The sequence below is a fragment of the Coturnix japonica genome, chromosome 2 (assembly GCF_001577835.2).
Source record: "Coturnix japonica isolate 7356 chromosome 2, Coturnix japonica 2.1, whole genome shotgun sequence".
NCBI classification, from domain to species: domain Eukaryota; kingdom Metazoa; phylum Chordata; class Aves; order Galliformes; family Phasianidae; genus Coturnix; species Coturnix japonica.
This window is the reverse complement of record NC_029517.1, coordinates 56,685,152-56,701,802: the sequence shown is the minus strand read 5'-3', so window position 1 is coordinate 56,701,802 and position 16,651 is coordinate 56,685,152. Positions and strand designations below refer to the sequence as shown.

The window sequence follows — 16,651 nt, the reverse complement described above, 5'->3', positions numbered from 1 at the left end:
GTATCTAAACAACAACAAAGTAAAATGGATGGCAAAACTGTTACTTGCAGAGCTACCTAGAATAGGGAGCTTTATCTAACATTGTATGTGAAGTTTAGCAACTTTACACCAACGCCTTTGAAGCTTTCAGATTTCCTAGGGGTTGATCTTCTGGCATAAGACATGAAAGGATTTTTGTTCCTAGTGTGAATGCCAGATATGACTCCAATTACAATGAGTCTAACATTCTAAGCCATAGTACTGCCCTTCAGATCTCTGCTTGACTCAGGAGCTTTGTCTTATGAACCAGGAGAACCACTCAAAGCAAGAAAGCTGTAGGGACTGTGAATTATTCTCCCAAGTCTAGAATCATGGAACCATGATATTAGAAGATAAATAAACCATATACTAGCCACAGGTCAATCCTTCTCTTAGTATCTCAGGATCAGGACCATTTTCCCAGCATGAGCTTCCATAGGAAAAGCCTTATTTATTTTCAGAACAAGTTCACTCTGGTTCAGAAATAGTTATGTGGAGGGTCTGTTTTCGCAGTGCAGTGCTTTTTCAAATAAAAAGAGCAAGAATTACGATCCTACTTCTTCCCAGCCTTCGTGACATTTCTGGAAGGCTCGGGTCAGAGTCATGTGAATTTCTTGGAGATGTCCATCTTCCTTGAGATAGGCCCACACGAAAAGACCACTTAAGGGCCATTAATCAGCATCTTATCTTTCTTTCCTAGCTCCCAGACTTGTCCATCTCTTGAACAAAGGGTTTTCTCGAATCTTGGTTCCTGTGTGTCTCAGACAAAGGGAGTCCTGGAACCTTGGCCAGGACTTGCCTGAACTTGTCCATTTCAGCAAACTTTGAGACAGTAATGTAAAAAGCATGGCCTCTTACAATGCACTTTTTAAATGTGCTTTTTCTTCAAAGCAGTCAATCTTATTCTATGACATCAAAATGTTTCTCATAGTTACATATATACATGGAAAAATTGGGAGATTTATTTCCAGCACCTCATACATTTAATAGCAGATTAAGCACCAGCTATTTTTCTCTGTATGGTGTTGTGCTCGAGGGAGACACTGCCAGTTGTTTTTGCATAGATAAATGATGGCAGAGCTTAGGAATTTGGTTTGATTTTTACTGTCTCTAGTGAGTTCTGCACATTGTTCTGTTGTCCTGTCTGTCTCGAGCTCTACTCTATCCATAGCCTTTATTGAAGTCCCATTCTCCCCAACTACTTTTCTGAGCTCTGCTCGAAGTTTTAATTTATCCAGTCCAACCAATTATGATTCCTGCACCAGTATCCTGCTCCTGCTCCAGATTGCTATCATTTCCAGTCCTCTTACTGTTTTCTTCTATCTTACATGATCTGTCTATTTAATACCAGTCTCCTATTTAAAGGTAAATCTTTCTCTCTCCCACACCTGGTTTCTGACTTTTTCCTCCTGAACTACATCTCATTAGCTTAGAGTCCTGCTTTTCTGCCTTTTTCCCTTTTGCTAATGACAGACACCTATTTTTTTATTATTTCAGAAGATCATTCTTTTTTATTTATTTTTTTTTCCTCTTTGTTCCTGATACTTCAATATTGTTTCTACATTCCTTGAAAACAAAGGGTTTATATCCCAGCATTTTCCCTGTATCCTAAGGGAGATATTTGTCTGACATATTTGCTCTTTGCCCACTGACATTCCTAATTTGAAGTCTCATTTGCCTCAGTGATCATTCAAGTACCATATATACACATTTCCATCAACCTACCTACCAGCAAAGCTGGTCAAATAACTCTTACTTACTCCTCTATTTCTCCCACCTTCCTGAATTCTGTTCTATTCTCTAGCTCTTACAGTTTGTCTTCTTGACGTGAGACAATAACATCCTCCCTTCCACCTTCCTTCTCCCATACATTCCTCTGCTCAGTGAGGTAGCTTCCTCCTCAGCATCTGTCTACTTTTAGGAGACTGGGAGAAAAGTGATTGTTCTTCAACACAAGCCAGAAAAATCTCCATCTTCTGATTATAAACTGTCTTTTGAAAGCAATCATTTTGTTTCAGCTTAATTAATTCCCGCTCTTCAGCAGAGTCACAGAAATTGGAAGTATCTGCTTTACCTTTACCTTTACTGTGAAGCAAGATGAGTGTAATATTAATTCATTCCCTAATAGTTTACATTAATATGCTTTATTTCACATTTGCAGTGGAGTATGTACCCACAAGTATTCAGTTACATGGCTCATTGACAAGTGACACAGATATATCAATTGAAGAACTGTGGTGCCTCTGTCCCTGAGATCAGCTGGAGCTGCTCTTAGCCACAATGAGAAAAACACACTTTTGTTTTAACCTTAATTTGAAATATTTTGCCTTAAGGTTGAAGGGAACACATGCCGCTCCTTGCTGGGGATGGTAAACATGCTGCCATTCATTGACCTTGTGTGACATTGCAGCATGTTCACTGTGAACAGCCAGAGACTTGAGCTGGAGAACACTCATTCACATTTTGTAGCAAATGCAAACGTATTTTTCAGCCTGTATGGGTTTTCATAATACTAGCAGGAACATGGAGTAAAGGTGAATATTTTCTGGCTCAAGTCATCAAATGTGTGCTTAGAGGAAAGTTGTACCTTTCCAAGTAACCGATTGCTAGGATTCTTTTGACATACAATTACTTTTTTTTTTTTTTTTTTTTTTTTTCCCTAGATCTACTTCTGGAAGCAGTTGTTGCTGGAAATTTTATTTCTCAAATCCAGCAAGGCAAAAGCAAATTAAAATAAGGTTTAAAACTGCGAAAGGCCAATAACCTTTATTTATAGTTAGGAAATTCTAAATGTACTGATACCTGTGAAGAATAGCAAGTGGTCTCCTGTTGGTATATACAATCATATTAAGATTTTGAAAGTCAGGAATTTGGAACTAAAAGTATACATAGACAAAGTATGTGAGAAGTTTAGGCACTACCGCTTTCAGTGATTGACCTGTTTGTGGAGAAAATGGATTCTGAAAATCAAGAGTACATTCAGCTCAAAGGCAGGAAAAAAAAAAAAAAAAAAAAAACCTTGGCAGGGAAAGCTTTTAAATTAACTGAGAATACCTAAGAAGTCAGAGAGAGAGGAAGGAAGCAATATGACTGTAATAGCTCTGGTTTACTTCACAGCACTTGTACCACCTGGTGATGTGATCTTACAAAGCCGGTTTACATCCCACAGGCACACACTGTCATTTTATTACAGCTCAAATAATAGTCTTTCTAGTTTTTGATCAAGAGCTCTTACTCCAAATTTCTCCAGCAATGGATTTTTCAAACTTTCTAAAACACAATTGTGAGATTAAAGCAGAGGTTTAATGGTTGCAGCCGTGTCACCTCAAGCTGTGAACCTCTCATGGCTTGACACTAAGAGAATTATGAAGGGTCAGGTCTTAAACCAACATCTAAGCAAAGCTTATCTGCTTCATGTAACATTGTTAGTTGGTTATTCTGCACAGTCATACACAGAGTCTAGTTTGAAATATTATTTCTGTTTTAAATTTAAGATTCCGGGCATTTTTAATTATAAATCTTCTGGCCTTTTCCATAAGCATGTCAATTTTAACCATTGTGATATGAACAGATTTCGAGTCCTATCAGTCTCAATTTCTCCTTTAGTTGTTTGTAAACCTATTTTACTTTTCTGTCCTAAAATGATTGAGTTTATGGCTGTGATTAAGAAATTATTGTGTTTAAGCAAGAGTTCCTAATATATTTGGTCATTTGCTTGCAGGCTTATTAATGTCATTTAAACAGTTTTTTTCTTTTAAAAGACATATTTTGGGATCTACATGTGCTGAAATTTCAGTCTCATCTTGACTGTGGATCTGCAGATGGATCTCATGAGATTCCATCTCCCAGCCAAAATGCCATTCTCCTTTCCAGCTGGGATAATAGCACAGAATCACTCCAGGTGGCTCTGGATGTGAGAGTAGCAAAGCTTATCAGAATACAGTGCTGAAGTTCAGTATGGCCAAATAGAAAAGGAATGCTGTGGAGGCAGTAAGAAACAAAAATATACTCTGTGGAAGAAATATGACACAGAAATTCCAGCTCACTTAGGAGGAGAGCAGAACCAAATTTAGAGGCAAATGACTGGACCTGATGTGGCTTGTATCAGGCCATCAGGCCACAGGGAATCAAGGATGTGATCACCAAACACTTTCTACCTGGGACTCTCAGGAAGAAATCTTTATAAAGGTGACTCCATAATGTCATTTTTCGCCATGGATTCTGGGTTTCATTACATAAGCAGAGGACTGAACAGGAGAACTGACAGAAGAAAACTTGGCTGATCTCATAGTGGCAGAACTATCTTGAATAATCCTTTTCTTTATAAGCATTTCACCAAACTGGGTTTGAAGCAACAATACAGCCTCCACTTCCTGACTGCCTTGTTTGTATCTGCTGGTGGCCCAGGTCAGTCCCAGGTTAATAACCAAGCTAGAAATAAATCCTCCTCTGAGCCACAGTTTTCTCTGGAGCCAGCATGACTTCTGTTCTGTGATTTTTCTCTGATTGTCTCAACACTTTACTTCAGCCTTGGGGAAAAAAAAAAAAAAAAAAAGGAAAGATTTGTTCAGATTTTAGTATCCAAATGTATAGAGCAAAGCTAATATTTACGTGATGCAAAAGGAAAGTCATCAAAGATTGTTCCTGCTAAATTTATGCCTTGAGGTGTCTTGTCTTAGTACTTTATTGTACAGTAAAACTGTTCAGCCAGAGTGAAGGTCCCAGGCAGCATAACACAGCTTCATTTCTCTGTTCTATTCCCTGGTGCAGCTAGTGCAAAGTGAAGTTTTAGCTTCTGAAGAGGCTAAACATCTTATAGAGCAACCCACATCCCTTTGCCCTTTCTCAGTTTTCCTAGGGTTTCAAGGCTAGAGGCACTTAACTTCCTTTGGTCTCTAGCTTTCTATACTCCCTCTATCCACTGACAGCAGTACTGAAGTGCGTCTAGATACACAGCATGGCAGACCTTTTCCACACCAAAAAGCAGCAGAAAAAGCCCTTCACTAAGTTGGAGCAGCCCCTCCAGCCACCAGGTGGTAGAGCTGCAAAGCACAACATGGGGAGCACCATGGGGTACAAACCTGCACTTCACAAATTCAGAGTGAAACGGTGCTCAGAGCCTACAATTTGTGGTTCTGGTAGAGTAAGTGCTCTCGTGTTTGCCTACCACTGCAGTATACAAAATTCAGGTTAAAGAGTTGGAAAGCATTAAACCGAATGTAACTTCTGCTGCTTCACATTCCTACCATGTTCTTCCTCCTCCAAATTACTGAAGCCTGATTAAACTGCAGGACAGAGCTGCCTTCCACCATGCTGTTCTGTGATTCTGCTTGCTCAATGAGGCAGTGTAAATGATGTTAAAGCTTGATAAAAACAATGCATTTTCTGATGTGGCAATGTCTTTTGATAAGTTACTCAGCCTGTAATGAGAAATGCAAAAGCAGAAAATGGAGCTGACTGCAAGGGTTGATAAACAAATGAACAAAATCTTTAGATGGAGAGTGGGGAGGAAGCAGTGGAAGTTGTTGACAGGCAGAACTGGCAGTTTGGAAGGGCTGATAACTCAGCTGCAGCATGTTTTATTTCCCATATTGTCTAGCATGTTTTACGAATATCCTTATGTAAGATTTATAAGGCTTATGAAATGTTTAAGAGCTTCTGGACAGATTCTGACCTATTGTTAGAGCCTGGGTGTCTGCAGCCACTGCTTCTCAGTCAATTCTGCAAATTATTCCATTTTGTCCAAAGGAGCAAAGTATAATTTGTTTGCACTGCTACTAATCGTTACATATCAGGTAAACTCCTGACTGCTAAAATCACAAATCTTCATTTTAAAATGCATAAATATGCACCAACATATGAAGGAGTGTGAACCCAACCATGCTGTATGCAGGAGAATCAAACTATATTGTTTTTTTCAAATGGAAAATGTCCTGTTGTCTGGAAGACATGAGGATGATGAGCATGAGTCAATCTAACAAGAAGGGTTTGCTCCTTCTTCCAGTCTGCACAAATTCCTTCTACCCTTCTCTATAGCATGTAATGTCTGATGTAAAGTGTTTGTGTAGCTGTGGTTTGTCTGGGATCTGGAAGGTATCTGGAGGATTACTCAAAGTGTTGGATATGAGAAGAAACTTCCTTTGGAGTGACCACTAATGACTTAGAAGCATTCTCAGGAATGCTAATGCCTGAAGCAGTGTTCAGCAAAGGTATGGAAAGCTTCTGCTTCCATTAACAGAGATAGCTTAGTAAATTATTTAAACAAATAAACAAGAAAAAGCAACCTTGCAGAAAAGCACCTGACACTTTGGAGCATTATTACATCCTTTAAAACTTTTGGTTAACAACAGGAAAATTTTACAGCAAGACATCAGATGTTATTTTGCTGTTACTAACTTTAGACTTTTCTGGTAACACTTAGTAACTATGAATATATATAATTCATACATGAATATAAATTAAATTTGTATGCCATGGTAAATATATTTCTCTAGATTTGCTTCCTCTAAGTAAAAGAGCACATAATTAAAACCAGACTACTAAGAATATAATTTCTTATACCAGAGGTCCAATTTCTTTTCACAATACTGAGCAATTTAATTTTTAATGTTGATATTAACAGATATTTGTTGATATTAACAGAACAGAGGTTGATAAAAAAAGTAATTTATTTTATTAAATATATTTAAACTTCTATGTATATAGAACTTTGTATGGACAAAGCACCACAGTTACTGGCTTGTACCTTGGAAAGGGACCTGAAAACATATGAGAAAGATCGTTATGGTTGTATTTACATAGGACAACATGAGTAATATGCAAATACTTTTGTTTGCTAGTGTTTGGCGAGTTGTGTATTATACCTTATTTTATATTTTCATGTTGCAGAGAAAAGAAAAAAAGATATTTACTATTGCTGCATTCATAAAAATTTTCAAGGCAGCATTTATAAGTTAATAGCAAATCATAAGACTCAGAATCAAGGGTAATCTTTAAATCAAATGAGAGTATGAGAAAGGGTCTAAAGTTATTTAATATTGATTCAGTGCTGCTGCCCTAAAGAATAATTTAATAATCTATTCTGTTCAGCCCTATAAACAAATAACTAAGGTTATTATCATTTAGATCAGGAAAATCTTCATGTTTGGTGGTTTTTTTTTGTTTTGTTTTTTGTTTGTTTGTTTGTTTTTGTTTGTTTTTGTTTTTTAAAGTTATTTTTATTTTTAACTGTATGGCTTCTCTAAGCATGCATAATGTATAGAGAACTTGTATTAAAAACACATATTGCATCTTTAGTAAAATTATGACAAGCATCCTCAGTCTTGACTGGAGGTGCAGGTACTTCCAGTGATCAGAGATCAGGAGCTAAAGAGTTTAGCATTTACATTTCAGAAGAGCAGAAGTCAGCGGCGCAATAAAGAACTGATGTTTCAAGTCCACATGTATGTACGTGTGATGTTTTTTTGATACTTGCACAACGATAACTCACTGAATGTATAATTACAGGAACTACAGCAAGAAAGTTTCATTGTCAGGATAGGAGTTTGAATTATACAAACTTGTTTGCTTGCTTAAACTTCTCTGATATTTTATTTTCTTTCAGGCTTGACTTGAGCTAGGGATGTCGTGTTTCTCATTTTAGAAGCAATTTGCTGTTTCTATACTTTTAGTGTATAGTATCTGCTGTTACTAAAAAGTAACAGCAGTCTTAAAAAAATGTGTTTATAATTTAAATATTTCAAACTGAATCACAGAGCAGATTTGCAACAGTATGTTTCACATGAAGATAATATGCCCTGGTATGTGTCATATACATCAGTATTACAGGGACTAATGGGATTACTCAGTCACTCTTTCTAGAAATTTCCCTGACAGTACTTTACCAAGCTTGGCTTTGCTGTGCCAAGTAACAGAACTGGTATCATTTATTTTTTGTGCAGTGTAATATACATCACCGCCAGAAAGATTTTGCTGCATAACAAATTTTTTTCCTTTCTTAATTTCATCCTTCCACTCCTCTGTGCTTACAAAATAATATCTTCCTTTTCATGGTGTTTAAGCCCTTCAGCTATCTGTAGACAATTATCATTTCTTCCTTTTCTCATCTCTTATCCAAGCAAAACATATTTTAGCTCTTTTAATCTTTCCTAAAAAATGCATCCTGCCTACACCTACGACAGTTTTTCTTGGGCTTCTATCAACTCTCTCTAATATCTGTCTGATGATGTGATGACCAAAAACTGTTGTAGAGGTGCCATTTTCTCGACAGGTAGTTATATGTAGAGATCTATTAATTCTTAGCTGCAGTGCATGAATGTGGTACAGAAGAAAATTCTTTTGGACTTTCAAGTAGTCAAATCACATATCAAGTCTCATTTGCATTCTTCTAGTCCCTCAACCCTTTTGCCAGTCCTGCTTTACATTTTTCTTTCATCTATTTAATTATAAATGTGTTGGAACTACAAAAAATCCCAACTGCTTGTAATTTCCAACTGAATCTTTGTATCTTTTGTTTATGTTTATATGTTTGTTTTCTATAATCTACATATTTTTTTATATGATAAGTGGTATTTAATTGTCCCAAGTTAGCATAAGTTCTGCATTTCATTTACCAGCATTTCAATATTTTAATAAAAATTAAAATGAACTCTAATTAAACAATCTAAGGTCACATACACAAATAGAGATCTACAATAATAGAAAAAATAATCATCTTTCACCTTTTTTTTTTTTTTTTTTTTTTTTCGGTAGCATAACTCTCCCAAAAATCAGTGTTCTAAATCATTAATTTCCAGAATAATGAATTTGCTTTATTTCAGCAAAGTTTGAGATGAACAGTTCCAAGTTAAGATATTTGTATAAAACACCATCTCTATCATTTAGGTTATTTGCTCCTCTTGTAATAAACAAGCTGTCAGGAATTTTTCAGGAAATATTCATTCTGAAAAAAAGCTACAGCATCCTCAATCTATTAATCTTCAAATACCTAATTTCTAGTTTTCCTTAGCTCATCATATTGGAAATCATTCAGTATATGGACAGAAAAATTGTGATTTGGGCTTTCTTAGAGTCACCATCTAGGTCTGCTTTAGCTACAGTTTTATAGTAGAAATGGGAATACAGACAAGACAATTTACACTGATGAATGGCATGAATGATGTGGAACAACCCAAAGACAAATATAGAAAGCAATGTAATGTTCCTCTTTCATTTTTCCTTTCTTCTTTTAGAAGACTGATTTTAATTACTCTTCCTTGTTTGTTGAATGTAAAATAAAAGAGAAAAAGAGTATTTAAATGTTAAATGTGTTATTGTTCACTGAATTGGTTAATTCATTTTCTTCTTGCCAATTTCAGTTGAATATGCTTTCAAATGATTTGTATGCTAGTAAAGCAGGAGCAAGTTTGGACCTAGTGCCTTTAGCATAATACCATCTCTAGGTGTATGGTCCAAGCTTCCCTTCCCTTTTTACTATGCAAACAGTGACAGTGTTTGTAGGCAACACTTTTTCTTCACTTTTCTTTTAGCAACTTGGCTTAGTAAGAATTCTCATGCTCACCATTCTGTCGAGGATGGACTCCACAGTTCTCGAGGCTATTTCTTCTGGGCAGAGGAAGTCTCTTCTATATTTTGATGACCAAAGAACCCTGCTCAAGTCCTGGGTTCCATGGCCTTCTGTGCATACTGCCACCTCCAACTGCTCCTTAGCGTGACCTGTCATCACACATCTCCATAGCAGCAGCAGGACAGCTGTCTGGATCATTTATTCACAGCATAACAGTCTGAAGCAACTGAAGTTGTCTGCTTGATGGCTCAGAGTTCACGCTATCCTCACAAGGATGATCTGGTTTTGCTTATGAATTCAACACCCCTCCCACAACTACTCTGCTATCTTCTATGCTGCACCTTGTCTTCCTCAAAGCCCACCTGTGAGCCACAGCCCATTCACCATTTAGCCAGGATCAATGCAGATTATTATGTTAGCTCCTTAAGAGGGCAGTGTGTTTTGTGAACACCGTCAGTGAGAGTCCTCCAGGTTTGTCTCCAATTATTTTAGAAATCAAATATTTCAACTCTCTCTCTTCTATCCTACTTGATGTACAAATGCAGGTATTGTTAGGAAGACTGAAACATTGTTAGTAAAGATACATCCTTCCACACTCATTCCTACTCAATAATATAACATCCAACACAGTCCTCTGATGAGCAGTATATGCAGGGAGTTATGTTATACGAAGTGTCTTCTTTGACAATGACTATGAGCTATGTATCAACATCTAGATACTGAGATCTCCTAGGAGGCCAGTTCAGGTGCTTCTAAAATAATATACTGTTGCTGTGTCCATAGTCAAAAAGTGAGGCTGTGCCAGTGCACCCTAACTTTTCCAGGAGAGAGCTGCCTCTTGAAATTAGTGCACTGACTCTGGCCTGTTTCACAGGAAGTCTTGGCAGTTAAACAAACCAAGCTCAGTTGTTTCAAACTGCTAGAGCATGACTAGAAGATCTAGACAGCTGTCCTAATAACAGCATTTCAACAGCAGTCCTCTCCGTGTCAGTCTAACAAGAAATGTCAGGCTTTGTGTTCCGGATACCTGGGTCTGTCTCTGGTAAATTACTGAGTTTTTCAGATTGGCAACTCTTTTCTCAGTTCTTCTTTTCTTGAAAGTTATTTTTCTCTTTGCTTGTGTGTTTGTTTTTTGTTTTTTGTTTGTTTTTTTTTTGTTTGGTTTTTTTTTGGTTTTTTTTTCTTCCCCCAAAGGAAAAGACAGAATTCATGTCTTAAGAAAAGACAAAGTTTTGCAGTGCTCCTTACAGAAAATCTCACACTGAATACCAGACTGTATGAAAAAAATACTTTTGGGCCATAAAGGAAATTTCCCTTCTTTTAGGGACTTCCCTAAATTAGACCTTTGAAATTCTTCAACAATTCCCATTTTAAAAGTAGCCAGAGTTCCATTCACTATTTTGCTAAGCATTACAAATTTACTGGAGTGAGAGGAAGCAATTCTATGTCCAGAAGTGCTGTCTGTGAGAGGATCTTCTAATAGAATTTTTTAATTATTATTATTATTTTTTTATTTTTTTTTCCCATGAGTACTGCACATAGACAGACTGTGAAAGGAAAGAGAAAGGCTATTTGCCTTTTTTTCTTAGAGAATATATATTTTACACAATACATCTCCAGTACTTTTGTTTCTCTTCGCTATCTTGTCTAACTTAGGGTCTGAAATAACTGTTCCATCCCTATTTGTACCATATGTGCCTTCTTTACCATATACAAAAAGAAGAAAGCATGTCTTCAAACATAATACCAAATTAATGAATAAATAAACTCATAAAAAACACCAACAATTATGGCACAATAATATACACAGTTTGGATGTAAATGAAGACAATGAATTTTGGAAGAACTATTACAAGCATAAAATCTATTTTTATTACACTGTTCTATTCCCACTGATCTAGCTTCCTCTGCAGCCAGAGGAATTCTGGCATTAGTTTCATGAGGAGTAGTGCCAGTCTTGCAGTGCCTATCTGGGACTTTGACCCTGCTGCGTTTTGAAGTAAGCATAATGAGTTTATCCATGAAGTTAAGCACCTGTGTGAATGCATGCAGATAGATTATTAGATTCTGATCTTACAAGTATGTGTTATTAAATTCAACTTTGGAAACAACAGTGTTCAAACTGAGTATGATTTTGGTAGTTTTAAAGTCTCACGGTGAAGGATCTTAATCACTTACACTACACTTTGAACTTGATCCTGTATTTTCTTTGACTCATACTGTTGGTGTGTAGGATACTTAGATGGAGCTGATTTTCCACAGGCTGAAGATAAGTTACTTTCTCATGCTTTGACAGAACTTATTTGTGTGTGGCTGAGTATGTAATATAATTTCATTAAATAAATAATGAAAAATTAATAAATAAATTAAATAATTTCATTAAAAATGAAAAGTATGAACAATTAATTTCACTGTTTTTGAGAGAGCAACCAGTGTTTCTAAGAAATGATGTATACATTTTTCATATTTTTTATGTCAACTAAATTTTGAATGAGATTGAAATTCCATATGTGTATAGAAAATGAACCTGCTCAGCTGTGTAAAAGGATACAGTAGGATTTTAGCAAATCATAGGTGAGGCTCCACATATAAAGCAGTGAACTGATTCTGATGACTGTCAGTTGAAGTAAACTATTTCATCTACAGGCAGGGTTTTCTAATAATTTTGATTAAATGAAATGGTATGCTCTATTGTGATTTTTTTTTTAATTTTTTAAATAAATTTAATAATTGGAGCCAATATTTATTAATCATTTTGTTATTAACATTCATGAGTCCCATACTAAGGCAGTGTGCAATTTATGTTTTTGTAACACTGCTTCCTTCTGTAGAAATAAGCTTGATGTTTAACACTGCATTACAAATACATTCTTTCCACAAACTATACTAATCAGAAGAGGAACTACTATCTTCTGATTTTAGTCTCACAGTGAGGTGTCATAGGTACATTCCTCTGGTCTTTCTGAACTTCTGAACTTAACTGTTGCCAAGTGCTACTCTTTCTTATTTCCTACTGCTCACAAATGTGTTTCTCATTTTCATCCTGCCTGGTTTTTGAGAAACACAATCTAGGTATGAAGAGAGCAGCAATGAAAAGGAAATTAGTTGCTGGCGGCACTGCATCAGAAGAATTATTCTGTTATGCTTATAAACAGTAGCATCAAATGAGAAAATAGACCTTCAAATTAATTAGCATTTAAGGGAAATGGTTTTGGAATAATTATCAGATTGCTTTTAAGTGGCTACATTTACAAGCACATCTCTTCTTCCTAATATGACCTTGGTAGGGGCAAATAACAAATGCATACACATTTTGAGTTTTGATTTTGTCCTGTGTTCATCCTTTTTTTTGCAAAAGAATTTAAAAAAATCACAATGTTGCCCCATTCCTCTCAATTCCAGTGAAAGTCAGACTTGTTCCCTCTTTCCAAAAGCAAAGAGCTTTTTAATGCTTCTCTGTAGGTAGGGGTAATAAGAGGTCTTCTATACAGTGACTGTTCCAATATTCTTTTGATAAAGGACCTCTAAGTAAGTAGGTTGTACTAACAGTTGTTCTACCAGGACACCTCTCTGTCAGCCCATTAAGTCTATTGTAACTATGAATATATATAAAGAGACCAGATAGGAACCACTATCCATCACTAAGCAAGCACTGTTTCACAGCTTTTCTCTTTTTCCCTGTGAGCTTCTCTAGTGCTTTACAAAGTGATGGGCGTAAGTGATCACATCAACAAAAGCTGTGCATCAACATCTTGGGAACCCATTTTCAAATAATCTGAACAGGAGAAATACTAAATCTTTTATTATATGCTCATTTTTCCCCTTGAACATTCCAACTCTACAATAAATAAATAAATAAATAAATAAACAAATCATAGCTTATTGTCTTCTTCCTGCAAAGATGGTAATAGCTGGGAAGAGAAAAATAACAGCTCCAGTAGCTAGACTGCTGTTATGATAAATGTGTAATCACTGCACATTTGCATCTACTCTATTAATATTTTTCATATACAGATACTTCATCGATTGGAAGAATGATGTGGACAGCTTCTTTACAATAGATGCTAATGAAGGAACCATTGCTACTAACGAATTACTGGACAGAGAAAGCACAGCACAGTACAATTTTTCTATAATTGCAAGTAAAGTTAGTAAGTATGACACAAATTGAATTAATATGCTAATGTGTTTTTTGTTTTTGTTTTTTTTTTTTATCAGAATGTATTACTTGAACATAAATATTTTGTGAAGAGTGTATATATTACCAAGAAATGGTTTCAAAAGGCCTGATAAATATCATTTTCACAGACTGACTATGACATTCAAACAGGCCTGCACAGTAATGGTCTTCTAGTAATCCTCATGCAAGAACAATCCCTTCAAAAGCTGAAAAATCTTACCAGCAAGAATGCTTGAAATCAGAAGAGAATGTATAGAGACCTTCCTCCATACATAAACATTCATTTAATTCTCAGACAAGAATTACAGTAAAACTGAGTCATAATAGCATGCTAATAATTTAGAGCACTAAATGAATCAACTTGTGTGCTGCCTCTTTGATTTTGAGTTTTCTCTATGCTCAAGTTTCTTTCTTCTTAACTACTTGTTTTCTATTACTGTATGATTGTTGGTTTTGTTTGCTTTATTTCTTTCTGACTTCTCCTGTAAAGCTTTTATTTTCATGTAAGAGCTCCCTTCTTCTCATGTATTAAGTAGCTCCAACTTTCTTCACTGACATTCTATGTAGCATTTGTAGCATTCCTCCTTCATGATCCTGTCAAAGTGAAAGTCTGGTAGTCATACACCACTATTCAAATGAGAATTTTGGTAAAGAACACAAAAATCTTTCTTAGGACATAATAGGCTGTACAAAAATGCACCTAGTATATTTCCTATTCATTCTGTATTGTTTGTGTGTCCAGAAAAACAAATAGCTTGTTTTACTCAATATATTTCATGACACTGAGATGTCAGTTACGAATATTTATAAATGTCTACACTTACCTAGGTGTTAACAGAAATATCATCAATTACACATTGCTGAAGAGCAGATGTCAAGTGGATGAGGCCAAGCTCTTTTTGGTGGTCCCCCAGTAGCAGGACAAGCTGTAATAGGCATAAAGTGGAATATGGAAGTTTATTCTGAACATAAGAAAGAACATTGCATTGAGGGTAAAAGAACACTGGAACAGGCTGCCTAGAGAGGCTGTGGAATCTCCTTCTCCAGAGATATTCAAGACCCACCTGGAGGCTTTCCTGCCTAACCTGTTGCAGGGAACCTACATGGTTGGATTCAGTGATCTCCAGAGTTCCCTTCCAACCCCTACAATTCTGTGATTCTGTGATTCAGTATGTAAGACATTCTATTAACAGCTAGAGGAAGATATTGGAAGCAAGGAAAGCTTATATTACTTAAAATAAAATTAAAAAACAAAATTCTCACCTGCAGTTATCTCATGGAGAACTATGGTATCAGTACCTGAGTCTGAAAAACTAACAGAGACACTAGACAAATGAACACTTGAATTTTATCCCTAACTTGAAATAGGAATAGACTAGAAAAAGAGACTAAACCTTCTCAAGTGATTGATTATATGGAGGTACAAGCATTTGCATATGCCAAAAGTCCAGCAGAATTGTACTTCATTTTCAGAGAAACTGAAAGTCTATAGTGAAGAAGTCTTGTAATGCTCTACATTTCTGTAATGCTTAATTTTTTTTTGGTGGATAAGGATCTTCTGAGAGTTATAAAATCTTTCTGTATTAAGGTTGCAATTTTAATAAACTCAATAGGAATCTGTTTATTATTCCCTAGAGTAATTAAAGCTAGCTAAAATCTCCAAGTTTACATAATGTTATGCAGAACTGAAGCAGGTAGTCTATATTATGAAATTCCCAATTTCAACACTCAGCTAGTTAAAGCTCGAGACCTGAGACATACTTGTGATTTATTTCAGCATACATCAAAATATTTATAAAGCATTATCCATAGCAATAAAAATAATTGCTGTAGCTGTACTAGAGGAAGTCTCTTCTTTCTTTGGAAAAAAAATGGAAGATTTTATTTATATTGTCTTAGAACTCTATATGCAGGTGTGTAGGAAATAAGACAGAAATAAACGCCAGCTTTGAGAAATGATACACTGTGCACAGCCAAGAAGGTCAAAGAGAAAAGTGGGGAGCATCTGAAGTAAGAGAGGGGAAAAAATATTTTGCAGAATTTTCTGTCACAAAAAAGACGTGATTGATTTTGCGCTTATATAGAAACACTGCAATAATCATCTTTTATAGTAACAGGACACTGAACAGTGCTTTGATGTATGCCAGATTACAAAGAGGCCCAATATTGCAAATGGTTGCACAAACTCGTCCCAGGACTTTGTCCTTATCTAAATATTTTCAACTCTTGTTAAGCACACCTATGTGAAATAAAGAGATTTGAAACTACTGATAACCATTTTAATTTCAGTTAATCCCTTGCTAAAATACTTATTTTTCTTTCTCACAACATTTTTATTTATTTATTTATTTTATTATTTTTCCCTTGAAGGAACAAGAAAAAAAACTTTCAGATACCTCCAAATGCCCTTAGTCCTGGGATTTTCTAGTACTTGTCCCCACTGGGCTTCTGTAGGTTCAGGATGAAACTATGTAAGAATCACAAATTATGCTTGTATCTCTTTATGTTAGACCATAGACTTTTCTTAAAAGCTGATAAGCTGTGTTTCTTTTTTGTTTGTTTGTTTGTTTTTGTTTTTTTTAATTAGAAAAAGAAAAGAAAAAAAAATCTTACATTTTTTTAAAATGAGGCAGATGAGAATTGCCTTATGTAAATCAGTGTGTCCTCTATTGACATGACCCATTATAGAGAAAAATAATTTATTTTTTAAAAGCTTTGCTGTTTGGGAATTTGTAAATGGTTTTATGTCCAATGTCCTCCCGCAGCTTTATTTATTTATTAATTTATTGACATAGATATACTGCAACTATTCTTCCCTAAACTGTAGGTTCTGTCTTTTCATTCCTACTTGCAGCAATTGTGGTGTGGATTGGCAGCTTGACCAGAAG

The 16,651-nt window shown here is 35.7% G+C and overlaps 1 protein-coding gene across 1 annotated transcript in view; it reads left to right on the top strand.

Annotated features, from left to right (window-relative positions):
* CDH12 (cadherin 12) overlaps window positions 1–16,651 on the top strand; it is a 497,894-nt gene that overhangs the window by 468,840 nt on the left and 12,403 nt on the right. The window contains exon 10 of the mRNA XM_015854453.2: window positions 13,598–13,734. Within this exon, the coding sequence (XP_015709939.1) occupies window positions 13,598–13,734 (137 nt within the window). The remainder of the gene's footprint in view (window positions 1–13,597; window positions 13,735–16,651) is intronic.